The following is a 27,671-nucleotide window of genomic DNA, read 5'->3' on the forward strand; positions in this document are numbered from 1 at the left end:
GAACTGAGGCGTCTATGCAGTGAAGGAGGAAAGCAGGTCGACTCGGGCGGGGGGTGGGGAGGAAACGAGCGGGTCTCCAGATTGTTTCTACTTCCTCAGTAAGGGGGGAGGCAAGGTCGCCAGCAAGGAGGGCGAGCCTGGCATTCAGAGAATGTACAGGGTCCAAGAAGAGAAAAGAACCTGAGCCACAGACGTTTGGGGAAGTGGGACTGCAAACCCACCAGAGGAGGGGCAGTGCCCTTGAGGTCACTGGTCACCAAGGGCACAGGGTCAGCAAGGCGAGGGTGTCCCTCAGCCAGATGCACAGGCGGGCTGGCAGAGCTGCGCTGATCCAGGGTGAGGACACTGTCCGGCAGAGGATGGGGAAGAGAGGGGCACACACGTGCATTAGATGCCCTGCACCTGTTTTCAAATCTCAGTCAGATCCCATCAGCCCCACCCTCAAACCCTGCGACAGCTCCCCCCCCCACCCCACCCAAAGTGAAGGCCAAGATCCTTGTCACGCACCGCCTTAGCCCTGACCTCCAGCCTGTGGCTCTCACACGCATCCTCACGGCAGGTGTTCTGGAATGAATCCATCAATGAGCAGAGCTCCCCTCCAGAGGCAGGGCCCAACCAAGCACCTGCTCTCTGGAGACTCAGCCCCCAGCGGTGCCCGGCACAGAGTCGGGCCTGACTGCCGACTGAGACCCAGACCTCCCCCTTCTGCCTCGGGCCCTCACGGGCCCACCTCCACTATCTTTCAGCTGTGACCCAGTCCAGAGGCCCTGGCCACTTGGAACTCTTGATTGACAGGCAAGGATGGCATAAGGCAAAGATGAAGGAGCCCAAAAGAAGTTGGCAGGAACGACATTCTGGGGAAGTCCTGATATCGAGTCCAGGCTTCATGCCAAAGCCGCCTCGTATCCACACACAAAGCAGAGGCTGAAGGACAGAAGAGGAAAATGTGGGAACAGAAGACAATACTTCCGCTGCGCTGGCAGAGCAGACGAGTGAGTGTACGGTGCCTCTCTCTCTCTCTCACACACACACACACACACACACACACACACACACACACTTCCCCTAGAGAAACCCCGTCTAAGAAAAGACAAGGTAACTCGAAAGTCATGAGCTTGGGGTTGGCTTGGCCTGTCCCCAGAGCTCCGCGGGGCAGGAAGTGACTCTAACAGGCAGGGGGACGTTATCAGGCCGGCCCAGAAGGCTTAGAAATGGCTCTCTCAGGAAGCCAGCCCCAAACAGAGTGAACAAGCTCATCCCGAAGCTTCAAAGCCCCGATCCAGTGCCTGCCTTCAAGGAGCAGGGTCCGTAGGGAGGCGGCCACCACGTCCTACAAGGTGCTGCGCAAAGATGAGCAGGGACGCTCAGAAGGGCGTCGGAAGCAAGTGGGGTCTGAGGGGCCTGAGGAATCTCTCCAGGCAGAAGGCTGACTGGACCCAGTGGCGTCAGCCCTGGGCAGAGGCACGGAGGACGCTGCCGCAGGGCCTGGGGCAGATGCAAGGGGCCTGGGAGACCCCCTTTCCAGGCCCCCAGGCCTCGGACTCAGCGGAGAGCTGACTGTAGCCTCACCCAGCCCGGACTTGTCCAGCCCCAGCCAGGTCCTGGCCAGACACACTAGGATGACACCAAGAGGCTCAGATGTGGGACCATGGGCAGGTGGACACTCCCTCCCGGGGCATCCTAGCCCTGTTCCTCCAGCTCCCGGCCCTGACCGCCTGTCCGCCAAGTCTCTATGAACCAGACTTGGGCATCACTGCGTTCCAGGTCCCCAGGACAGGGGCTGCCAGCCAAGAGGTGCTCAGTAGGTGTCTGATGAGTCAATGAATCCAAGTGAAGTCCCCCAGAGCAGAGGCCAAGTCGTTCATTTAATAATTAGTTGAGTACCTACTGTGTGCCAGCCATGCAGCCTGTGCTTGGGATTGAGCAATGAACAAAAGACCAAAAAGGCCTTGCCCTCCAAGGGTGGGCACCCAGTGGTCTCATTCACCTTCCTGGCCCCATTAGCCATTCAGCATCCCTACATCTTTATCCTGGGCTCACTGGGGGCTGAAGGGGTGGCTGGAAGGAGGCCCGAGGTGTCTGTCAAACTTGGACTGAAGTTTTGGGACCCAGCAAATGCGGACCATTGTCAGCTTCGGGCTTCAGCCGCAATTCAGTACGACAGGAACCCGGCCCCGCCCCTGTGGACCGTCTTGGCTGTCATTGCTATTGTTATCCTGTTCACTTCCTCCACACCCTGTAAAGGACCGAGTATCTGGAACTTTCTACCCTCCCTGCACACACAATACTCCTGATTCAGTCAGGCTGCTTCAGATAATGCTGGTGCTGCAAAGTGCATTATCTTATTTACTCCTCAAAGCAACTTGGAGATAAAGAGAGAGGCTCAGAGAAGCTAAGTAACCCACTTGAGGCCTGATGAGCAGTAAGTGTCAGACCCAGCCAGGGTCCGAATGCAGGTCTAACAGGGCAAAATCCACGGCTTTCCCTGTACTGACTGCCTGCCCTCTTTGCCCACGTGTCCCCACGCTCCTAACACGGTGAACTGTCGTCCCAGGACTGAGAGGATCCTGGGACACAGGGCTCTCAATGCTAAAAGCAGAGGAGACCCAGGCCCACTGGATGAGTGGGTTGTCCCAAGGTTCTACCAGGCCTGACCCGCAGCTCTCAGCCTCCAGTAACCCAGCTGCACCCTGAAGCATTCAGTGATGCTGTCGCTGCGCTCAGGTTGCAGGTGACACTCAGCCCCACCACTTGGACAACCATGTCTCACGTCTGGTCCTGGCCCTCCCTGTGCCACAGTTCCCCCAGTTAACCATCTGCTCCCTGAACCCAAGCCCACTAAGACGTCCAAAAGCAGAAGCTGGGGCCCAGCCTGGAACTCGGAGCTGCTAATCAGCCCCACGTGACTCAGCTGCCCAGACGCTGAGTGACTGCCCTGAGTTGGAAACTCCTGTGGCTGGTGGCCAGGCTCACTCGACTTCTTCCAGTGCAGCCCTCCCCACCCCCATAGATGATGCTCACTAAAGGCTAAGGATGGTGGCTAAGGGCAGGGACTGCCAGAGCTGCCTGATGACACATATCACCAGAGGCTCCATTTTACTCCACTGCACTTCACGTCACTTCACTTCTATTCTATTTCTTATTAGGGCCGCCTATTCTATTCTATTCTTTTCCAATCTAATTATTAGGGCCACACCTGAAGCACATGGAAGTTCCCAGGCTAGGAGTCAAATTAGAGCTGCAGCTGGAGGCCTACACCACAGCCACAGCAACTCTGGATCCAAGCCATGTCTGCGACCTACAGCTTGGGGCAACACTGGATCCTTAACCCACTGAGCAAGGCCAGGGATTGAACCCTCATCCTCATGAATACTTAGGTTCATTACCACTGAGACCAGAGGCTCAATTTTAAAATGCAGATTTCTGGCCTGCATCACGGACCAAGAGAATCACCACCTAGAGGAAAGGTCTGAGAATCCATAATGTCCCAGCTCCCTTAAGCCAGTGCTGCTCAGAGAGTGTCCGCGAACCAGCAACACCTGGGAGCTCGTAAATTGTGCAGAAGCCCGGGCCCCACAGCCAGGCTGCATCAGCATCACTAGCTGTGGGGCCTGCAATCTGGGTTCTAACCAGCCAGCTTGGGGCTTCTCTGATGGGAAAAGTTTAGATAAACATCAGTGTAGAACAAAAGAACTAGAGTCAGAGGTGGGCTAGAACTCGGCTCCATGAACACCTCCAAGGCTCAGTCATTATGCCCTGAAGGGGAGTCACCACCCGGAACCCCTTCCCCCAAACTCTGCTACTGTGACGATTCCCTGGGACCCATGTCAAGGGCATGCTGGGGATCCAGCACACAGGGGAAGCTCAAGGAACACTTGTTCATTGTGCCTCCTCACGGGCACTGTTGTAACACCTGTGACGCCAGGAAAACTAAGGTTTGAGTGGATCAAGTGATGTGCACAAGGTCACTTGGAGGGCAAATGCCTGGGGATTCTGACACTGGGTCTGGAAGGCTTGTGAAAGGAGCAAAACCCATCTGTTCTGCCTGGTTCTGGCACCTCTGTCGTGCGCTGTGCCTGAAGAACAGGGACAGACAAAGCTGGGGGACCAGGCGGCAGGCCCTTCGCATTTTCTGTGCAGTTTACATGGCGCTCATCTCACCCGCCTGCCAAATGTTGCTCCTTCTTGTCTTGGTGGCTGATGGGGATGGTTTTGAGAGGTCTCAGAAGACCTCTCCCCTCTTCCTGGCTTCTCAGATGGGAAACGCAGGCTTTCACAGAGGTCAAAGCTCTGGAACCCTCTTCCACCTGCCAAGCACGAGGTCACGCAGAGGGGCAGGAATCCACCCACGTGAGGACGACATGCATCAGGAGCAAAGGCCCTTCCTGGCACAGCGCCCAGGGCAAGGCTGGCCGGCGGTGGAGTGCTCTGGGCAAGCATAGAGCTGCACCAGTTTGAAGGCTTTCAGCAGAAGTGATGAGCCAACGCCCGACTCAAGGTGGCTTCAGCAAGACAGCGTTTTATTATCTCACATAACAGGAAGTCCAGGAAGGGCCGCTCCTGGCATGGAGCCATCAGCAGCTCAAGTGTGACCAAGGCCATGCTCTCCCTGTCTCTCTGCGCTCCCACCCTCCTTGGTTCAGCCTCACTCCTGGCACAAGATGCTGCAGCCCCAGGCTTCAGAAGCATGAACAACTTCCAGGGGAAGAGAGAACATTCTTCTTCCTTCTTAAGCATGGGTGTCACTCTTAAGCATGACAACATCCTTCGCACAACAACACCCCCCAACACACACACACAAATGCCTCTGATGTCTCAGGAGCTGGAACGAAGTCGTATGGTCGTGGCTCCACCAATGACAGGCAAGGGAGTGGGCCCTCTGGGGCCATGGCCCACCTACAATAAAAGCACATGGCGCTTGCAGGGGGCTGATGGTTGGACAAAATCAGGGCTTCACCAGGAAGGAGGAGGGTGAGTGGAGGTGGAAAATGCTGGATCGCCAAGCAGGGGACCTCTGGCTGGCCCCGACTCACTGGATCTGGCCCGCCCCTGAGATGGCGAACCCAGTCCCTGCAGGACAATGTGCCCCAGGGACAGGGTCACCACCTGCACCTTGGCCCTCATGTCCATTTTGGAAGGTTCTCAGCCTTACTTCTTTTTTTTTTTTTTTGTCTTTTTGCTATTTCTTTGGGCCACTCCCGCCGCATATGGAGGTTCCCAGGCTAGGGGTCGAATCGGAGCTGTAGCCATTGGCCTACGCCAGAGCCAATGCGGGATCCGAGCCGCGTCTGCAACCTACACCACAGCTCACGGCAACGCCGGATCGTTAACCCACTGAGCAAGGGCAGGGACCGAACCCGCAACCTCATGGTTCCTAGTCGGATTCATTAACCACTGCGCCACGACGGGAACTCCAGCCTTACTTCTTGAAAGACCTATTCCAATGGACCAGAGCCTCCCTGTGAAAGACTGTGGGCCAGTTCGACACGGTACACCCAATACAGGCTCTGAGACTGACAGCTCACTGAAGCAGGACCACTCTCGTTGTCTTCTAGAAGGACCACCTTAGTGAGGAGAGGAGGCACACGCCCAGACAGACCATATTGGGGAGGGGAGGTGGCCCTGAGCTGGGGAGTGGGAGATGCCAGCAATCCCCCCCACCACCACCACTAACCAGGCGGCAGCTGCTGTCCGCTGAGGGCGCACTCTGTGCAGGCCCCACGCTGAGCGCTTCCAGGTGTCTCGCTTGTTTGTTTTGCTTTGTTCTCACTTGGTCTTTTCCAACCTGCCTCCCAGTTCAGCACTGTTATTACAAGTCCGTAATTTCTGAGATCCAGACCTCTCTACAAACCAAAAGCAGGGTTTTGTTGTTAGTACCTTCTTGGGCAGTAAAACTGAACTCACGCGAGGTTATTTAGAGTCAATTTATCTCTTTCGCAACGACTGTTGGCATCGCGTGATGCAGAAATATTGATTATTTGCTCATGGGCCTGACCCCACGAGGAATGTCACCTTATGTCCAGTAGAGGTACCCCAACCTGAAAAATTCTGCATCCTGAAACACATCTGGCCCCAAGAGTTTCAGAAAAGGACTTCTGGGTGTGTGTCCCCACTGTGCACAGGGGTGGAATAACACACTTAGCTGGGAAAAAGCAGAGGGGCACTTTGAGCCGAAGCAAGGACAGCCGGGCCGGGCCCTTGACCCCTCCGCTGGCCTCTGCCATCCCTGCTGGGCTCTAAGGAGGACACCTCTCTCTGGGCCCGTTTCCTCATCTGTAAATTGGAGAGGCTGGACTCCATCAGTGGGTTTCCAATTTTGAGCACATTAGCCCCTCCTTCAAAGGAAACTTTAGGGGAAAGTGCAACTGCTCCAGGGCGAGGGCTGCCTGCCCACCCAGCCCCCGGGGAGGTTTCTGCTTAGGACCGTGTGAAAACGGCTGCAGTGTGATTTCTCGGGGCCCATCTGGTTCCAGCTCTGTGGCTGTTTGTCTTCTGAGCAGCAAACAGCCTGTTCCGGGAAGGAAGGAGAGCTGGAAGGAACCTGAACCAGACCTTGACAGACACAGGGGTGGGCTTCTGATCTGCAGAGAGGACTCGGGAGCCAAAGAGCAAGCGCACAAGGGAAAGAAGAAAAGCAAGGGGACCGAGGGGGTCCGGGAGGCCCAGGCAGCCAAGAGGGAGAGGCGCCGAGGGCACGGGGGGCCGGGCTGGAAAGGCTGGCAGACCGAGGCCTGGATGTGGAACTCCTCATCCCTCTCTGTCTGGAGCCTGACATCCCTGGACTGGAGGCCAGGGGGTCAAGCGAAGCAGTCCTGGCCCCACTACGTGTAGCTACAAGGTCACGGTCCTTCTACCCTGACCAGAGATCATGAGCCGCAGTGGTAGCTCAGAGCCACTGATGTGTTACTGTCAGATAAGTGAATCTCCTGGATCCAAAAAGCAGGATGTGTGGTCTGCCACAAAGGCGTGTCCTTCAGAGGACAGCAGGACAGGACATTTGAAAGCAGGAGGCTGGCCTGGGAAGGCCAGGAGGAAAGTCCCTGTCACCGAGGCCTTCTTGCCCTCTGCCCTGGGGGCAGCTTGACTCTGGAAGTCAGCTGTACCCGGGGCATGTCCAGAGGCCACTCCTAAACACCAGGGCCACCTTCTTTTTTTTTTTTTTTTTGTCTTTTTGCCTTTTCTTGGGCCACTCCTGCAGCATATGAAGGTTCCCAGGCTAGGGGTCTAATTGGAGCCATAGCCACCAGCCTACACCAGAGCCACAGCAACGTGGGATCCAGGCCGCATGTGCAACCTACACCACAGCTCATGGCAATGCCGGATCCTTGACCCAATGAGCGAGGCCAGGGATCAAACCCGAAACCTTATGGTTCCTAGTTATTTGCTAACCACTGCACCACAACGGGAACTCCCCAGGGCCACCTTCTTGCCCTGCAGCAGGCTCTCCGTTATACCTCAATGTCCCAAAGAAGCCCTTCGGGCCAGGAGGGGCACCACAGCCCCGCACTACCTCTCCTGCTCTCTGGGAAAGCTCCAGGGGCCTGAGCGAGACCAGTGGGCCGTCCGGGAGCGCAGCCTTCCTCCAGAAGGGGAAGCCACAAGGTCATCCGTGCCTCTTCCTTCAAACCACAGGAATATCAGCTATTGGCAAATGCAAGAACCTCATTCCTATTCAACGGACTAAGTACATTTTGTAGCCAAACTTTTACCCCCCAAATATTCCTTGCTTCAGGTGCCCGTTCCCTACCTACCCATCAGCAACAGGTAATTAAAAGCTCAAAAATCACGCTTTACTGGAAGGGCGATGGTCCCTTGAAGGAAACACTACCATTAGGAGCCTGACTGGTCCCAGTGAGCTCAGCCTGGGGACGCCGAGAGAGGCCGGCACTGCCTCAGAGGGAGCAGCTGTCTTCGGGGCGGGTGCAGGCTCTAAAATGCCTGCTCCATAATTGAAATGTCTAGACCAGGCATAGCTCAGGTGTGTCATCTAGGTCTCCCAGGCTTTTTCCCAACCAGGTGATACCCGGGACCCAGCCTCCCTGCCCAGAGCCGAGCTGAGTCAGCAAGAGGGAGTGAACGCCAGTGTTTGGCAGGTGCCAAGTTTAACATATGTCACCTCGTTTCATCCTCCCAGCCACTCAGATGGGGTAGGGGGTTTTGTTTGTGTTTTCTTAGGGCTGCACCCACGGCAAATGGAAGTTCCCAGCCTAGGGGTCAAATCGGAGCTGCAGCTGCTGGCCTATGTCACAGCTATAGCAACACAGGATCCAAGCCGTGTCTGCGACCTACACAGCTCACGGCAATGCCGGATCCTTAACCCACTGAGCGAGGCCAGAAATTGAACCCACGTCCTCACAGATACTAGTGGGGTTCATTAACCGCTGAGCCACAACAGGAACTCCTGGAGTCGGTATTATTAACGCGAGCTTACGGATGAGGCAACGCAGGTTCAGAGAAGTTAAGTAACCGGCTCAAGGTCACCCAGCCAGCTACAGGCAGAGTCTGAATTGAGCCCAGGGGCTGGATCACTGCACTTTCCCACACAGCAGCGAAGCTGGCCAAGGGAGCCTGCCAAGGGAGACCTGAGAGGGAAGGCAGCTGGGACTGCCCTGCTAGGGGCCAAGGCTGACCACGAGCCAACGAGAAGCTGATGCACAGTTCTCTGTGTTCACCCTCGCCCCCCTCGGGTGGCCAGGGCCCCTCACAATTCCCTGTGCCCACCAGTCCCTTGGACCCCTTGTTCAAGTGCAGACTGCAACCCGGCAGATCTGGACTGGGACCCGAGAGTCGGCATGTGTTCCCAGACGATGCCCACGCCGCTGGTCCCCTGACTTCAGGCAGCAGGGGTCGGGGCTTGAGTGGCATTTTCTCCCACCCCCTTTAGCTGGTGTGATCACTCTCTCGGTAGAACTCATCAGGGCCTGGCATTGTCTGCCGCGCATTTGGGTTCCTTGAGATGGAGCGATGAAAATGGTGACTTCGGGGGGATACGAGGCAGAGAAGGAATTTGTGGGTTCCGTTTTCAGCTTGGCAGTGGCCCTTTTCTTCCTTATCCACCTCTTGGCAAAACTGTCTAAACCCCATTTATCTCAAAGGAGTCAGGCCAGAGCAGCCTGCCCTGAGAGCGTCCACTATTTACTGCCCTTAATGAGCAGGGGCTGCCATGCTCCCATCGCCTAAGCTTCTGTGCTGAGCAGAGAGGCCCGCTGCTCCGTGGGAGCATCAAGAATGAGTGATTCCTCTGCTCAGCACCCTCCCATGGCTCCCATATCCCTCCAAGAAAAGCCAAAGCCTTGACCGTGACCCATGAGGCCCCATGCCATCTGGCCCTGCCACCCCTCTGCCCTCACGAGGCCTCTGCCCTTGAAGTCCCCTTCCTGCCACACACTCCACCAACTTAGCTCTGATCTCAGATGCAGGCCACCCTTCCCAGGCCACCCTGTTTAAACCAGTAGTCCCCGGGCCCCACCCCCTCTCTACTCCCAAAGCCCTTTCCCTCTTCTCTTCTGTACTCCTGATACCTCTTATCACCTCCTGCCATCCTGCACATTGTACCTAATGATGCTATTTTTCTGTCTCCCTGCCCCATCCCTACTAGCATGTGGGCATCACAGGGCAGGGATGTTTGCCATTTTTGTCTGTTTCGGTCCCTGGCATATCCTCAGTGCCTGAAACAGCCCCTAGCACATGGCAAGGACTCCGTATCTGTGGCATGAACGAATAAGTGAATGAATGAAAGGCCTGCCTATGAAGGTGTCAGGCTCTGGGGTGCACCCTGAGGGTCTTTAGCTCCTCTGAATCTCATAACAATCCTTCAAGCTAAGTCTTTTAATCCCCATTCGAAAATTAAAACAAACAAATAAGGAGTTCCCGTCTCATGGCTCAGTGGAAACGGATCTGAGTAGCATCCATGAGGATGCAGGTTAGATTCCCGGCCTCACTCAGTGGGCTAAGGACCTGACATTGCCATGAGCTGTGGTGCAGGTTGCAGACGTGGCTCGGATCTGGCGTTGCTGTGGCTGTGGTGCAGGCCAGTGGATACCGCTCTGATTCAGCCCCTAGCCTGGGAACCTCCATATGCCTCAGGTGCGGCCCTAAAAAGACAAAAAACAAACAAACAAATCCTGAGGCTCGGAGAGGTTAAGTAATTTGGCTAAGGTCACAGAGTTAGGAAGTGGCTGGCCCAGGACTCGGCACTGGTCTGGCTGGTTCTGAAGCTGTGCCCTTTTCTGCCTGTGGCTGCCTTGTATGACAAACGTGGCGTTAACTCACTCTCCTTACTCTAAACAGCAAATGCTTTAGCTTAAAGATTTTGCCAGATCTGCCCCAAATTTGAGGTCTAGGGCACCCAAGTGGGTCTGGTGCCCCTAAAGCCAGGAGGAAGTCCCACTGCCAGCCAAGAGAGCCCCCAGGAGCCAAAAGAAGGGAAAGACCCTCCTTCAAACACTTCTCTGAACCCCAAAGGAGAGCCACAAGAATTCTGTTTTGTTTCATCCTTTTTCCTTGCCTTTTTGTTTTTTTTAAATCTTCCTAAACAACCTCTTTGATCTTTTCTGGTCTGGGAGACCCCTGGTAGGCGATGGCTACTGCTTCCCATGTGGGCTCTGGGACCGAAATCGATCCTTCATGAGTTTCCCCAAACCAAACTTGCACACAGATCCATGGACCCCCGGGCTCTCCACAAACTGCTCCATCCCAAACCCCATCAGTGAATGGGGCCTAGGTCACCGAGACCAGGCCTTGGGAAGAGCTGAGCCAAGAGAGGCTGTGATGGTAGGAGGGGCTCAAAACCCAGAAAGCCCATCTACCCTCTCATTCCAGAGACCACCACAGTTTGAGTGGCCCCTCTTCCCCTCCCCATCATCCTCAGTCATATACTACCTTGCCTGATTTCTGCAACCCACTTCTCACCATCTGAAGCTACCTCGTTTACTGTGGTCCAGATGTGCTTACCACCTGTCTCCTCAGCACAGGTAAGTGCATGAAAGTAGGAGAGCTTGGTCAGTGCTGTGCACCACTGTGGATGCCTGGCACAGGTGGACATGCAAATATGGGCTGAATGAGTAAATAAAGCAGGAAACAAGTGGAAAAACCAGGAGGTTCACAAATGCGCCCATGTAATCCTAAGATCAACCTGCCCTGAAGGTATGAGAGGCCCACACCACTGGGAAGTAACAGAGCAGACCAGGATTGTTGAATTCCAAGAAGAAAGGAGAAAACGCTACAGCTAAGAAGAGAAGCAAGCAGGCAAGCTGGTGACCCTTACGGGGATGGTCGGGTCAGGCTGCCACTGGGGCCCAGGGGACTGAACACCCTTGCCTCAAAAATTCAGCATTCCTGGAATGCTGACTGAACTGCAAAGAGTCAACATTTGCATGCGGAGCCCAGGTAGGTCTGTCCTTCTTCCACGCCCCTGGCACAATCATGACACCTGCCTCTGCCCAGGAAACACTTGCACAAAGCGAGGTACCATAGTTGAGAATGCACAAAACCAAGTTCTTATGTTAAGGCACTAGTACCATAAAAGGCACAAATACCAACCATTCTGGAAGAGGACACACAACAGCCCTTTCCATTTCTGGGCAGTCTGAGGTGAGAAGGTTGGAAATCATGCAGTTGTCCTTTCTTAGAACAGTGTCATTCATTCATTCTTTCTTTCATTCATTTGCTCGGCCAACATGTGCTCACCCAGCCTCAGGAAGCCAGAAATGAAAGAGGACAAAACCTCTGCCCTCTCACCAGTCCATTGCTGCCTGTGGTTTTGGCGGGCATGAAAAAACAAGCAAATATTAAGGATACTTGCTTCCAAAACAAATAAGACCACGTGGAGCTGCGCTCTGAAATGGCATTTGGGATGCAATTTTTCAACAGAGTCAACAAGGTCATAAACTGACTCCAGGCACCAGTTTCTCTTACTCAGGGGCGGGCTCAGACCCCCTCTTCCTCTGGGCCCCAAGCCCCTCACACACCCAATCCCATTTCCCCACATTCTTCAACCACACTCCTACCTCTCTCCACAGTATTCTCCCTCCCGACTCCCCGAACTCTATCGCCCCCATACGCTCAAACCTGACCTCCCTAGATCCACAGCTCTGATATCCTACTCTCTGAACCCCAGGACACACAGCTCAACTGCCTTCCACCCCCCACCCCCCCCCCACCCCCACACACACACTCCAGGTCTGGGCGGCCACCTGGAGCCCCGGGAATGCCATATGTTTACGAAGCATGTTTCCCAGGTGTCTCTACTCAACACCTCTCAACGCAGGACCCCCATAAATACATCGTGACTCCCGAATACACCATACACACACCCTGGATCCCCATACATCCACACCCATGTCCTGAGGGCGCACCTCGCCTCCAACTTCTTAGAGCCCCGAGGCCGGCCCCTGACCCCTTGGGATCCTGGTGCAGCAGCCGACTCCTTGAGACCCCCGACCCCCTCACTCCGGAGAAGCCCGCCCTGCGCGCCGGAACTCTGGGACGCCAGGCACCCGCCGTCGGCCGCAGGACGCCGCCACCGCGTGACTCCCGGGGTCCCGGGGTCCGGAGGCCCTGGCCCCGCGCACACCCCCGGGCGCAGCGCCATCGCACCCCGGCCGCGCCCCTGCCCGCTCCCCGCGGCGCCTCAGGGGCACCCGGCCCGGCGATCGGCGGAGGCCGCGGCGCCCACCAAAGCCCAGGCCCGCGCGCCCGGCGCGTACCGTTGGCGATGAGCTTGGCCGACAGCTGCTTGACGAGCTCGGGGATCCGCTCCCACTGGCACTCGGAGCGGCAGCGCTCGATCTCCGTCTCCAGCCGCGAGCCCGCCTTCCTGGTCGCCATCGCGGCCTGGCCGGGCCCGGCCCGCCCGCCCGCAGGCCCCGCAGGCCCCGCCGCCGCCGCCGCCCGGGCGCCCCCGTCGCCGCCTCCCGCTGCCGCCGCGGGCTCGGGCTCCGGCTCCCGGCTCCGCGGCGTAACGGGAGCGCCGGCTGGGGAAGGGGCGGGGAGGCGGGCGGCGGCGGCGGGCGCGGCGGGGCCCCGGGCGCCGCGAGGAGCGGCCCCTGCCGGCCAGGGCTGGAGCCACAGCGCGGGCCGGGGTCGCGACCCAGGCGGGGGCCGGGGCTGGGGCCAGGGGCGGGAGGCGGGGGGAGGCGCGAGGAAGGGCGCAGTGCAGCAGAGGCTGGGACCAGACGGAGACCCAGGAGCCCGACCTGGAGGCGGGCTAGGGCTGGGGTCCAGATCGAGGTGGAGGGGGTGAGGGCAGGAGGTGAGGAGGGGGAGGCGGTAGGGGTCGGGCAGGATGAAGGTGGGGGACCTCGGAGGAAGGGAGAGAGGGAGGGACTGGGCACCCCACAGACCCTGAGGAATAGGACCTAGAAAGGACAGTGACCCCGGGGAAGGTCACGGGCCAGGCAGGGCTAGTGGGCCTGAGGTATGAGGCGGGTGTGACCAGGACGTCTGCCTGAGCTTGTCCTGCCATCTCAGGTTTCAAGGTGCTCCCTCTGGGCCTGGCTTGGCCTGTGCCCCTTAGCAGGTGCCTGTGCCCCAGGCAGGCTTCCCACCACCCAGCCCGAGGTGCGTGGAGACTCATCCTCAGCAGGCACCTGCCCAGGGTTCCACAAAAGTCTGCTGAGTTGAGGTGGATGGAGCCAGGCAAAAACTGCCAGCTCAGGGGCCAGCCCCCTTGCCCTCTGAGGAGGATGCAGAGTCACCAGAGGGGTTTCCTCGTCTTGGCCCTGCAGACTGAGAGCCGAGGGCAGGTGTCCAAACTGTGCCTTCTTTCAGTTATCCCTGAACTACATAGGGACCACCTACTCTGTGCTAGGCCCTGTTTGAGGTGCTGGGGATATAGCAGAAAACTAACAAAACACCTGCCTTGGTTCCATTCCAAGCAGAGAAATAAATGAGCAAAATGAGGTCATAAATTAGAAGGTTAGAATGGCTGTTTGAAGAAACACAGGAGGGTCGGCCCAATGAGGCAAATAAAGAATTGAAGGAGTGGGAGTTCCCGTCATGGCGCAGTGGTTAACGAATCCGACTAGGAACCATGAGGTTGCGGGTTCGGTCCCTGCCCTTGCTCAGTGGGTTAACGATCCGGCGTTGCCGTGAGCTGTGGTGTAGGTTGCAGATGCGGCTCGGATCCCGCGTTGCTGTGGCTCTGGCGTAGGCCAGTGGCTACAGCTCCGATTCAACCCCTAGCCTGGGAACCTCCATATGCCCCAGGAGCGGCCCAAGAAATGGCAACAACAACAACAACAACAAAGAAAAAGACAAAAAGACAAAAAAAAAAAAGAATTGAAGGAGTGTAGGGTTTGCAGTTTTGAATGGGGTGGCAGCGGATGGCCTCAATGAGGTGGCATTAGACTTGAAGAAGAGGAGAGAGCCCCGGAGAAAGAGCATTCTGGGCACAGGTAACAGCAGGTGCAAAGGCCCTGGGAGCATATTTAATGAGCTGGGGAAATGATGGATGCCTGAGAGGCTGGAGTGGAGGGAGGCAGGAGGGCGGAGAGGGAGAGCACCGGGATGGGATGGGCGTGGGAGTTGCAGTCCGTGTTGGGCCTGTGGGCCAATAGGAAGACTCTGACTTTTCCTCTGGCGAAATGGGACATCATCCATGCGGGACTGTTAACAGAAGAACGTCATGAGATGACCTACATTTTAGGGATATCCCCGCGGCTGCCATGTTGAGAACACTGCCAGTAGTTCAGGAGAGAGATGGCAGTGGCGGGACCAGGGTGACAGCTGTGGCGGTGGTGAGAGTGTTGGATTCTGGATACTGCATTTGCAGATGGAGCTGACAGGCTATGAGGAAGCATTAAGTCATAATCGACATCATCCCTTCCAGCGGTGTCTTACCTGAGCTTTCCAAGGGTTCTCACCACCAGGTTTGTCTCAGCAGCCCTGAGGTTGTTCTTGGGAAGAAAAGACATGGACCCCAATTAACGGGTGATAAAGCAGAAACTCAGACATTAAGAGATGCCAGGAGGGATGATCAGGAGAGCGGGAGATGCCTTTCGACGTGGCGGGCATAACCTCAGCTGATGAAGTCTGGCCTGATGGGCCTCAGATGCTATGGACAGTCCAAGGAAGGGGAAACAGTGTCAACGTTTCAACAGAGGTCGCTCTGGAGCCCTGGCCCCTTCAGTTCCACCACGAGGAAAAAGGAAGGGAGGGAGAAGAGTCCAGACAAGAGGTGTTTCCCTCCCCTGGCACCCTCGTATTCTCCTCTAAGCTCTAGCATGGAGATCTGTTTCTCCAGATGCTTGCATGGAATGTTCTCTCCCCTCTGGTCCAAGAGGGAAATTCCTGTGCATTCTTTGAGTCCCAGGCCAAGGGTCACTGAGAAGCCTTGCTCAATACCAGACAGATCCTGCGTGATCCCAGAGTAGGTGCTCTTTCCCTCTGTGACAGGGCTTCTGATTATGAACCCTGCCATGGAATGACTGGTGTTTATGCTGCCTCGGTTGCCACACTGTAAGGTACATGATTGGTGTCCATCTCTTAGCAACTGTCCCAGCTGCTAAGTTCCACGGCAAGGCTTGTGTCTTCCTGAGGGCAGAGTGGAGCTTGACCCCTGACTCCGCATGTGCTGGCTGGGCAGTGGCATTTAACTGCTCCCTCTCTTACATACTGACAGTAGCTATAGTATGTACCCCATAGAGCTGGTTGAGAATTAAATCAGGAAATACAGGTAAAGCACTTGGAACAGTGCTGGTAGCGTGCAATAAATACGGCCTGCCATTCTCTGTCTCTGTATCCCATGCACCCAGCAAAGGGAGGAAGGAGGTTGGAAATCTCCAAATGCATTCCTTCAGGACTTAACCAAACAATAATGTGACTCCCGGAATTTCCCACTGTGGCTCAGCAGTAAGGAGCCCAAATGAGGACGCAGGTTCGATTCCTGGCCTCGCTCCATAGGTTAAGGATCCGGTGTTGCCATGAGCTGTGGTGTAGGTTGAAGACGCAGCTTGGATCCCATGTTGCTGTGGCTGTGGTGTAGGCAGCAGCTGTAGCTACAACTCACCCCCTAGCCTGGGAACTTCCATATGCCGCAGGTGTAGCCCTATAAAGCAAATAATAATAATGTGACCACCTTTGAAGCTTCCACCTTCAGCGGGCCATCTTGGAAGTGGCCAGCTCCCACCAGAGTACCCTTCAGGCCATCTGTTTGAACGCTGAGGCTGCTGGGATATGGGGGTTGGGAGCAGAAGCTGATAGATATTATCGGCCTGACCTAGCCTTCGCTTTGTGGAACCCGAGAGCTGGAGTCCTTGGTCTCTGGACTCATCCCCACATCTGCGATATTTGGATCCTCACCCACTGCCCAGATTGCTCAGGCAGCTGCCACAGCAACCCTGGAGACATACATCTCCAAATGGTTTTCCAGGTGAGTTTACCTGTAGGCAGCACTCAGAAACTCAGGAGTAGGAAGTTGTTTGTGCTAATAATAGTGATTAAGCCAAGGATTTCCCCCCTTGGCATTGATATTACATCAATCGAGGATGTGAAAAATCACAGCCTATAGGCTGCTGAATCCAGCCTTGAGGCCTGGTGATACTGGCAGGAAAAGAGCAAAGTGGAAGATGGCTTAGGAAATCAGACTCCAGGATAAATCCCAGAGAGAGAGCTGGCTTGTCAGGAGCCACGGTGACAGGCTGAGAACAAAAGTCATTACAGGAGTTTCCTTTGTGGCTCAGAGGTTAACGAACCAACAAGGATCCATGAGGTTTCGGGGTCAATCCCTGGCCTCATTCACGGAACCAGTGGTGCCGTGAGCTGTGGTGTAGGTCACAGATGCGGCTCAGATCTGGGGTTGCTGTGGCTGCGGCTACAGCTCCAATTGGACCCCTAGCCTGGGAACCTCCACATGCCATGGATGTGGCCTTAAAAAAGACAGAAAGACAAAACAACAACAACAACAACAACAACAACAACAAAAACTGATACAAAGTGGGGGGTTTCTTTGTGTTCTAGAACCTTCCCAGCCCTCTTCCCTCAAAGTCTGGGCCCTGGACAATTAGAATAGGGCAATAGGTGAGCAGAGGGGAGAGGGCTTGAGATGGCTGGCAAGCCAGCCCGGGCTGGCGATGCTCCAGGGAAAGAAAGAGACGTAAGTGAGAGCAGGGGCCGGGCCTTTACCCTTGGGCTTCCTCAGTCTGGAAGACCCTTCCCCACATATCCCCCTGGTCCCCTCCCTTCCTTTAGGTCCCTGGCCAAAGGCCACCTCCTCAGAGGGACTTTCTCAACCACCCTGTCCAAATCCGCTCCCTGCTCTTCCCTCCACTCTACCCCCTCGCTCAGCTCCAGGCTTCTGCGAGTCACCACCTGACTTACATTCATTTATTCAGGGTTTGTACCCCTGCCCTAGAATGTAAGTTCCATGAGGACAGGGCCTTTCATAGGGTCACTGCTGTATCCCCAGCCCCGAGAGTGGGGCCTGGCACATAGCAGGTGCTCAGTAAATATTTGTTGAATGTGGAGTGAGGAGAGCTGGGGCTATAACTCCAGGCAGCCAGGCTCACAGCCCACTGGGAATCAGCTTGCTGAAGCATGTGGGTCAGATTGAAGGGAGAGAGGGGAATCCAGAAAGAGGAAGTGACAGGGGCCTCCGTGTGCTAAGAGAACAATCCGTGCTAACCTTTGACGTCCCTGTGCTGGGCAGCAGCCCTGTCAGCTGACTGCCTGAGCAGGGAGGCTCCCCAGAGCCCTGGGGGTGGGGAGAGGGGTGGTGAGCCCTGTCTGGGTGGCCCTGTGGGAGGCACTGCAGCAATGCTTGTGACAAACTGGAAAACCACACCGCAGTGCTCCCGCTTGAGTAATGATGGCTGCAATGCCTTTGAAAGTCTTTAATTATGAAATATTAGACATGTACAAAAATGTACAATCAAGAGGCGCAAAAATATAATAAAAAAATAAATGAACACTAGGAAACCAACTGACCATCTCAGAGTTAACCCCCCGTTTGGTTTGGGGGTTTATTACACTCTTTTTTTTGTTTGTCTTTTTTGCTATTTCTTTGGGCCACTCCCACGGCATATGGAGGTTCCCAGGCTAGGGGTCTCATTGGAGCTGTAGCCACCGGCCTACGCCAGAGCCACAGCAACGCGGGATCCGAGCCGCGTCTGCAACCTACACCACAGCTCACGGCAACACCGGATCGTTGACCCACTGAGCAAGGGCAGGGACCGAACCCGCAACCTCATGGTTCCTAGTCGGATTCGTTAACCACTGTGCCATGATAGGAACTCCTGATTTGTAAGTAGTTTTAGCACCATATTCACTTCCACCCCTTGTAACAGGAGTGTAATATGTAACCCTAGGTGCCGTTCAGTTCTGTGCTTTCCAAATGGTAGCATGTTCTGTAACTTGCTTTGTTGCTCATTATGCTCCTGGATTTGTCCTTGTTGGGACAAATGATGTGGTTCCTTCCTTTTCTATAGTATGTAATACTCCATGGCATGGAGTATTAGCCACCCTCCAGGTTTATCATACCTCTGGTGCCCAGGTTTGCCTTCCTGAATGAGGCTGCTGTTTATAAAAGCTGAATCACTGCCGTTGTTTTGAACAGGGCTTCCAAGGATGACTCAAGATGGCTCTGTGCCCCTCCCCCATCCCTTAAAATACTCTGGGGTCCCCTGACTTTCTTCCCAAGGGCCTCCGGCTGCTGCCTAGAGCCATGGTTCCCACTGTAGGAACAAAGTGGTGGGAACCTTGCTGAGCAACCCCGCTGCAGGCACTGCAATTAACCATCTGTTGTCATTTGAGAGGGACAGCCAGATGTAGAAGGCTGGCTGCTGCTCAAGGAGGGACCCAGCAAGGCATGATCTGAATGCAGAAACCATGTTCCTGGGTGGCCTTCACCTTTGCAGGTCCAGAAACACGGGGGTCCCCCAGGGTGCCCCAGCTACTCCCGCTAATGAAACCCACCAGAGACCACTGCCTATGCTCCATGCCAACTGTCATTTATGATGGAAGCCATTCCCCAGTGTCCCATACCCAGAGACCCAGGTCCTGGTGTCAGGACACTGGCAAAGCTGAAATGGTTGCTTGGCAGTGGCTTGAGGCAGGTGGGCTTGGAACCAAGGAGAGGAAAGTCTCAAGAAGGTCATTATCCAAACCCTGGGAAAGCTCTGTGAGCCGTCTTGGTCCCCTTCCTGAGGCACCACCCCCTGCTCTAGGACTGAGATTGTCCAAATATCTCAGGTCTGTGTCCCCCGGCCCAGGATGAGTTTGGACCAACTCTGTGACTTTTCACCTTTCATTTCCATACATGACTGTGCATAGGCTTTGAGCACCTAACAAAAATCAAGCTGGTTTTGGGTTTAGTCTGTATGATAGAAATCACCTATCTTCATGAGTGTCCTTTTTCACACTAAGAGATCTAGGCACACTTTCTTGTTACCCAATATACCAGCTTTCCTACCTTCTTCCAGAAAGGCTTATGTTAAAATACCCTCCTATATGTGTAAATGAACAGCGAAGTAAAGATCAGACACTACACAGAGAGAGGGAAGAACATTGTACCTGTTACCAGGGAGGAGCCTGCTCCTAAAAATGTGACTAGAATGATTTTTGAGCTTCCTAGTCACACAGGCACAGAAGAAAACACATGGAATTTTTTAAATTATTATTATTCAATGAATTTATTACATTTGTAGTTGTACAATGACCATCACAATCCAATTTTATAGGATTTCTATCCCACAACCCCAGCGCATCTCCGCACCCCCCAAACTGACTCCTTTGGAGACCATAAGTTTTTCAAAGTCTGTGAGTCAGTATCTGTTCTGCAAAGAAGTTCAGTCTGTCCTTTTTTCAGATTCCACATGTCAATGAAAGCATTTGATGTTGGTGTCTCATTGCATGGCTGACTTCACTTAGCATGATAATTTTCAGGTCCATCCATGTTGCTAAAAATGCTTTTAATGGCTGAGTAATATTCCATAGTGTGTATGTACCACATCTTCTTGATCCTCTGACGACGGACATTTAGGTTGTTTCCATGTCTTGGTTATTGAAAAGAGTGCTGCAATGAACATCGGAGTACAAGGGATGGTTTGATTTGAATAATGCAGCTGATTCGTACTTCTGGAGTTTTACTGGGCCATCAGGAATTAGGTAAGCACAAGGGATCTGGTTGTACTCACCAGAACAGTTGTGAAGTTTTCATTTTAAACACTTTACTAGTAAGAAGAATGAGAACTCTCATTCTATGTGAAGGAGCCTCATAGACACAGAATCTCCTTCTGTTAGGAACTCTTCTCCTGCACAAGGCCACTAGCATGCAAGGTTTCCACCGTTCAAGTCAACATTTATTGAGCGTCTGCTGTGTGTCAACAGTGTTAGGCCCCAAGGATACAAAATCATATAAAATGTGATGCCATCCTTCAGGAACTCATGGTCTAGTTGGGAAAGGGGACAAAGAAGCTCCACAGTTGGATTCAGAAAAAAATTAGGGGCTGGGAAAGCCCTTGACCCACATGGCAGAAGTTCCAAGAAGTCTCCTTAGAGGAGGTGAACCCTGAGCCAAGCCTTGAGAAAGGATTCCAGGTCTACTCTGCTTGTCAAGTCTCCCCATCTAATAGAGTGGCCCTGAGTTTTCAAACACCAGACACAAAAGACGGTCACAGCATTCAGACACAGGAAGCCCCAAATCACCCCCAGCGTCCGAGGAGAAAAAAACCCACAGCTTGGTCCCCTTTCCTGTAGCAAAGCACCTGTTGGTCAGAGAGGTTGGGGATGAAGCCTCCTCTGAACTGTTGGCCAGAGAAGCATACAAACGCTGTGGACAGTTTTCTTATTCCAAATCAGGTGCTTGCAGTATTGAAGCCATGCTCATAGGAGGAAACTTTCCCTGGAGACTCATGGGCTTTCTGTTCATTCCAGCATTTGGGGTTCATCACCAAGGAGGAGAGCAGGCGGCCTGGGGCAAGTCCTGCCTCCACCCACCACCAGCTGGTTTGTGTTCAGGTACCCAGCAATTTTCTCATTTGCAAAATGGGGGCACTGCTCTGGGAGATCGCCATACTCGAGTCTATCCTGTCAACATGAGAGTCTGGCAATTGCTACAACATGATTATCTCTTGTTGGAATGTGGGTTCTCCTACAGGTTATGGTTCTTGGACTACAATGCTGTTTGGAGCTCTCTGGCCACAGATTGTGGCGTGAGGTTGATGCGGGGGTGGGAGTGCGGATGCGGGAGTGAGGGTCCAGGGAGGACAACACTGAAGGTGGAGTTAAGCCCTGGATGTGATTTTGCATCTCTGTAACCAGATGTGTGACCTTGTGAAAGTCACATCCCCTCTCTGGGCCCCAGCTAATTAATTCCCAGGTTAAACGTGGGAGAGATGACTACTAGCATTCCACAGTAAGAGCGAGCTTGAGACATTCATCCACTGAAAAGCAAGACAAAATTCGTTAAAACACGTGATTAAAATAAGTGGGGAATGAGGGTGACCTGCCAGGTTGAAGACACCACCTAAATTTAGCATCAGAGCAGGCAAAGGTCAGTGCAGTACTTTGCCTGGTTGAAAGGAACACTTAAGTCTTTGTCAGAAAGCAGAATTTTCCTTCTGAAGGATCTGTTGTTTGAAGCAAAGCCCGCAAGGCTCGCACGGAGTTAAGAACTCAATCGGCCGTGAGCCTAGAGGAGGGGCCGGCTCAGCTTTTCCAAGCTCTAATAGAGGGGGCGGGTGCAGCGCAGCAGCAGCGGTAGCCAATGAAAGAGTCTCCCGATGAGGTCATGGGGTTTCTCGGCGTTTCATTGGAGGACCCCCTACGAAGCTTCGGCGCAGTCCGCTGGGCGGGTTGGCGGGTTGGAGGCGCGGGCTCGGGATCCAGCGCTGTCAGGGCGCATCTCCAAACTTTGACCAGCTTTAATTTACGCTGAGCAGCGAACCACGCCGCAAGTCGGCCTCTTCTTGCAGAGAGAAATGGAAATGCCCAGAACAAAAGAGCTCTTATCGCCCCAAAGGCTGGATTTACTTATCTTGAGGTAACCTGAATTTTCTTTGGTGAAAGTGGAAGGCTTGTTTGTTTTGTTTTGTTTTAATCCATACACACTGATTCATTAACCACTTTAACGGTGTAAGGACACTGAGCAAACGTTTGGCTGGTCACCGTTTATTTCCCGATGGTGAAACTCAAGGTTGGGATCAAAGACATTTCGGATGTTTTGAAACATTTTTAAACTGCTTTTTCAAACCGTGGTAAAGAGAGGGATCCGGAATGCTAGTTGCAGACATCGGGCCTCGGCACCCGCCCCCTCATCCCGCCCCAGTCCTTCTGACTGTGGAAACTGCGGATTGAAGAAACTGGCAGGGACTGGGATGTGGACCCCACTTTGGGAACCAAAGCATTTCAAGCATCATCAGTGCTTGTAGTAAATGGAAATTCTCAGACTGCCCCTCCAGACCTACTGAATCAGAACCATAAAGGTGGGGTCTGGCCATCTGTGTTTTAAGAAGTCCTCCAGGTGGTTTTGAGGCACACTCAGGGTTGAGAACTAATTTAAATCAATCCCTGGTAACCCTTGAGGCTGCTCCAGAACAAACTGGAGAGCTACACTGCAGTCCGTTAACTCCTGCACTGTCAGACTCTTAGGGCTACGTGGGGACCCGTGGTCTGGTCCTTCTAAGTAGAGAATTTTGAAATGCTTGCCCTCTTCTCACCACGGAACTCCTGGGCTCCTCGCCAGGGTTCCCGGCAGCCACTGTGGTTTTGGCTACAAGTAGTTGGACCAAAGGTGCACAGGTGACAGTCCTTCCGTAGAATTGATTGCGAATTGATTGAGTTGGTTTTTGTGAGTGACTAGACGTTAGGGCTGAACTTGGTACCCAAGGGCATCCTTCTTCTGACATACGGCTGAGGGAGAAGAGGACACCGGTCTGCAGAAGGAAGCAGAGGAGTGCAGCAGGCATATAGGGCCAGAGATGGGAGGTGGAGAGAGAATCCACTCCCAGATACCCTCCGGGCCCTGCACTACCAGCCCCTGCCTCCTTCTCTAACTTAACTCAGGCCACTGGCTCTGGTTCACAGACTCCAGGCACATTGTCTGTCTTCAAGCAAGGGTAACACAGGCCTGCCTGAAGCTTTTCGTGGGCCATTTCCTCTGCCTGAAACTCTTGCCCCTTTTCTTTCCCTGGGCCTCATTCCTGACAATAAGGAATGTTCTTAAAGTCACTTGCTCAGAGAGTGACTCTAAAGAGGGCTCTCGTTCTGCCACACGCTCTCACACCAGCCTGCCTTAGCATCTTCTTTGTGCGCATCATCCCCAGTGCTAACACATGCGTTCATTTGCTTCCTGGTTCACCCCAAGCTCCTTGAGAGCAGGGATCCTGTGGGTTTGTTCATCACCGATCTCTAGGGCCTTCAACGTGGTCTGGCACATACAGTGAGCGCTCAACAAACATTAGCTAAAGGAGTCCCCATCGTGGCTCAGTGGCTAATGAATCCAACTAGGAACCATGAGGTTGCAGGTTCGATCCCTGGCCTTGCTCAGTGGGTTAAGGATCCGGCGTTGCCATGAGCTGTGGTGTAGGTTGCAGACACGGCTCGGATCTGGCATTGCTGTGGCTGTGGCTGTGGCCGGTGGCTACAGCTCCAATGAGACCCCTAGCCTGGGAACCTCCATATGCCGCAGGAGCGTCCCAAGAAACGGCCAAAAAAAAAAAAAAAAATTAGCCAAAGAAAAGATCCCTTTCACAACCTGCCTGAGGCCCTGCTGCCTTCCAGCCCTCAGGTAGCAAGACCCCACCCCATCCCAGCCTCTGCTCCCTGATAGCAAATACCCCTCCTGGATTTCCCTTCATGGCTCAGCAGTTAACAAACCTGACTAGGATCCATGAAGATGTGGGGTCAATCCCTGGCCTTGCTCAGTGGGTTAAGGATCCAGCGTTGCTGTGGCTGTGGCGTAGGCTAACCTGGGAACCTCTCTTTACCGCTAGTGCAGCCCTAAAAAGCAAACAACAACAACAAAAGCCCCAAAACAAATACCCCTCCCGGCTGACCCCTGTGGATTCCTGAGATTTGCCACCCAAGGACTCTTGAGGGGTTCAGCCTTGTTTTACTGCCCAGGAACCTGAGACCCAGGGTGATGTGAGCACTAAGCTCTCAGGCCTCCACGGCATCCCCAAGGGACTCACCCTCATGACTCTGGATCACAGTCCAGGGCTCTCCCCACTGCAAGGCAGACAAGTCAACCTCAGGCCTTTTCACCTCCTCTTGCAAGCTTTTAATAAATCAGTTTCGTTTTCAAAATACTGCCCAGAATATAGTCTGTGGTCAGCAGAAAGATGCTGACGGCACTGTCTATTCTAAGTAGCTGTCTTATTTTCTGATGAACTGTAGCGGGAATGGATGGTTTGAATGTCTCTGTTGCTGAAGGAGCATGGCAGATGTTACAATGGTCCTCACTCCACCCAGATTTCTTTTTTAAGATGTAACATGATATGATCCAGTAATTCCACAGCTGGGTAGTTAACTGAAGAAAATGAAAACACTAATTCAAAAAGATATATGCACTCCATGTCCATTGCAGCATTATTTACAACAATAAGCAAGACATGGAAACAGCTTAAATGTCCACAGATGGATGAATGGATAAAGAAAATAAGAAAATGCAAAATAGATGTGTGTGTATTGTATATTATAATATGTGTATTGGCCATAAGAAAAAATGAAATCCTGTCATTTGCAACGACACGGATGCACCTTGAGGGCATAGTGCTAAATGATATAATTCAGACAGAGAAAGACAACTACCATATGATCTCACTAATATAGCAAATTTATTTATTTATTTATTTTGACCGCACCTGCAGCATATGGAAGTTCTCAGGCTAGGGGTAGAATTGGAGCTGCAGCTGCCAGCCTACACCAGCGCCACAGCAATGCAGGATCTGAGCCGCATCTGAGGCCTACAGCACAGCTTGCGGTAACACCGGATCCTTAACCCACTGAGTAAGGCCAGGGATCAAACCTGCATCCTCATGGATACTAGTCGGGTTCTTAACCCACTGAGCTACAGCGGGAACTCCTAAGTATGGAATTTAAAGCAAAACAAAACAAAGCTTGTAGATACAGAGAAAAGACTGGTGGTTGCCCGGGGCTGGATGTGGGATGGGGCCAAAGAGGAAAGGGGGTTAAAAGGTACAAATTTCCAGCTATAAAATAAGACACGTGTTGTAATGTATGGCATGGTGACTGTAGTTAATATTATATATCTGAAAGTGGGTAAGAGAGTAAATCTTAAAAGTTCTCATCACAAGAAAAAAGTTCTCAACAGTACTTTGCCTGAGAGATTTTTACCCAACTCAGAGATCTTCCTGATTAGGGAAGGCAAGGAGCAAAAAGCATAGAATTACTAGCTGCTCTTACCACTGGCAGGCAGAACAGCCATTTTTCATACCTGTGGCCACCTGGGATCTTTAACTCCCTGTGTCAACCTCCCTTGTGGCTGCAATGAAGATGTGTAACGTCAGTTCCGCCGGAGAGACACCACTCAGAGTCCGGGGCAGCCTCACCCCCGTTCAGTGGAGGTTGTTCTGGCAGCCGTGGATGCAGGTGGTCCAGGTTCTCCTGGCTGCCCACACCCAGCCAGGGCAGCAGTGCTTTCTGCCCTTGCCAGGCCAGTCCTGAGGCCATTTCCAGCCTCTGTTGCTGGCTGCCCAGCTTCCCAGCCTGGTCCTCATACTTTTGGAGAATGTGACCCCCACCTGAGATTAATTCCATTTCTGCCTAAATCAGCCTGGGTTGGTGTCTGTGACTTGTAATGGTGAACAGGACTGGTGGATGAGGCTTCCCCAAGGAGGCCTGGGCACTGGCAGGGCTGGAAGACCAGGCAGGTGCCCAGTAAAAGAAATGGCATTTGAGGAGTTCCCATGTGGCTCAGCAGAAACGAATCTGACCAGCATCCACGAGGACTCAGGTTCGATCCCTGGCCTCGCTCAGTGGCGCGAAGGATCCAGTGTTGCTGTGAGCTGTGGCAGTAGCCGGCAGCTGTAGCTCCGATTTGACCCCTAGCCCGGGAACCTTCAAATGCTGCAGGTGCAGCCCTAGAAAGACAACCCCTCCCCCCAAAAAAACAAAAAATAAACGGCGTCTGAGCAGGGAGAGGTACTGCCGCACCATTGTCCTTCAGTCTGAGGCACAAGCTGTGTGGAGGCAAGTGAGTCACGTCCCAGGTCAGACAGTCCTCTGGCTCCTCACGGGGGTCACAGGAGTAATGAACCAGCTGGAGGGTTTTCCTGCAAGTCTGACTTCTTTCCCTTTGCTGCTGCCTGAGCTTTTCTTTCCATATTATTGAGCTTTTCCTTTGTGGAAGGGGAAGTCGGGTTAGGAGGAAAAAGGGAGGCTTCCTGAGCCTCTGCATAGGGAGCTTCTCAGGTCTGTTGGCGAAGCCCCAGGGAGCTCCCCACTTCGAGCCCCAGAGTTAGGTCCTCCATCTAAAGTGCTTTTATGGAGTTCCCGTCATGGCACAGTGGTTAACGAATCCGACTAGGAACCATGAGGTTGCGGGTTCGGTCCCTGCCCTTGCTCAGTGGGTTAAGGTCCGGCGTTGCCGTGAGCTGTGGTGTAGGTTGCAGACTCGGCTCGGATCCCGCATTGCTGTGGCTCTGGCGTAGGCCGGTGGCTACAGCTCCAATTCAACCCCTAGCCTGGGAACCTCCATATGCCTCGGGAGCGGCCCAAAGAAATAGCAAAAAGACAAAAAAAAATAATAATAATAAAGTGCTTTTAACTAGAGGTGGATCTTCCTGCCTTCCCGCCTCTTTCTTTCTCTCTCTCTTTCTTCCTTTCTTATTGAAGTGTAGTTGATTTACAATATTGCCTTAGTTTCAGGTATATAGCATAGTGATTCTGGTGGGTTTTTTCTCAGATTATATTGCATTATAGATTATTATAAGATATTGAATATGATTCCCTGGGCTTGACAATAAATCCTTGTTGCTTATCTATTTTATCTATAGTAGTTTGTATCTGTTAATCCCAGACTCCTCATTCATCCCTCCCCCCACCTTTCCCCTTTCGTTTTCCATGTCTGTGCATCTGTTTCTGTTTTGCATATAGATTTATTGGTATTGTTTTTTCAATTCCACGTATAGTATTTCTCTTTATCTGACTTATTTCACTCAGCATAATATTCTCTAGATCCATCCATGTTGCTGCAAATGAGAATATTTCATTCTTTGTTTATGGCTGAGTAGTATTCTGTATATATACCAGCTCTTCTTTATCCAGTCATCTGTTGTTGGACACTTAGGTTGCTACCATGTCTTGGCTATTGTACGTAGCGCTGCTATGAATATTGGGGGAGCATGGACCTTTTCTAACCAGAATTTTCATTTTTTCCAGATATATACCCAGCAGTGGGATTGCTGGATCATATGGTAGCTCTCTTTTTCGTTTATTAAGGAACCTCCAGACTGCAGCTAGTGGCTGCACCAACTTCCATTCCCACCATCAGTGTATGAGGGTTCCCTTTTCTCCACACCCTCTCTAGCATTTATTATTTGTAGACTTTATTTTTTTATTGGCTGAACCTATGGCCTATGGAAGCTCCAAGATCAGGGATTGAGTCTGAGCCACAGCTTCGGCAACCCCGTATCCTTTAATCCACTGCGCTGGGCTAGATTTCGAACCCACACCTCTGCAGCAACCTGAGATGCTACAGTCAGATTCTTAAC

General features: G+C 53.2%; 1 protein-coding gene and 1 long non-coding RNA gene across 8 annotated transcripts in view; one reads left to right on the forward strand and one right to left on the reverse strand.

Annotated features, from left to right (window-relative positions):
- TTC7B (tetratricopeptide repeat domain 7B) overlaps nucleotides 1–12,874 on the reverse strand; it is a 248,625-nt gene extending 235,751 nt beyond the window's left edge. For 5 of the 7 annotated variants that reach the window (XM_047796155.1, XM_047796154.1, XM_047796150.1 and 2 more), the window contains exon 1: nucleotides 12,708–12,874. In XM_047796155.1, coding sequence (XP_047652111.1) covers nucleotides 12,708–12,828 — 121 coding nt within the window. In that variant the 5' untranslated portion in view covers nucleotides 12,829–12,874. Of the gene's footprint in view, nucleotides 1–5,674; nucleotides 5,844–12,707 lie in introns of all 7 variants that reach the window. The other 2 variants (XM_047796151.1, XM_047796152.1) reach the window with 2 other exon arrangements.
- Nucleotides 12,875–21,811: 8,937 nt separating this feature from the next.
- Nucleotides 21,812–27,671, forward strand: part of LOC125135442 (uncharacterized) — an 82,710-nt gene continuing 76,850 nt past the window's right edge. Inside the window, exon 1 of the long non-coding RNA XR_007136961.1 lies at nucleotides 21,812–21,979. This is a non-coding gene — a long non-coding RNA (uncharacterized LOC125135442). The remainder of the gene's footprint in view (nucleotides 21,980–27,671) is intronic.

Source organism: Phacochoerus africanus, chromosome 9 (genome assembly GCF_016906955.1).
Source record: "Phacochoerus africanus isolate WHEZ1 chromosome 9, ROS_Pafr_v1, whole genome shotgun sequence".
In the NCBI taxonomy this organism is placed as follows: domain Eukaryota; kingdom Metazoa; phylum Chordata; class Mammalia; order Artiodactyla; family Suidae; genus Phacochoerus; species Phacochoerus africanus.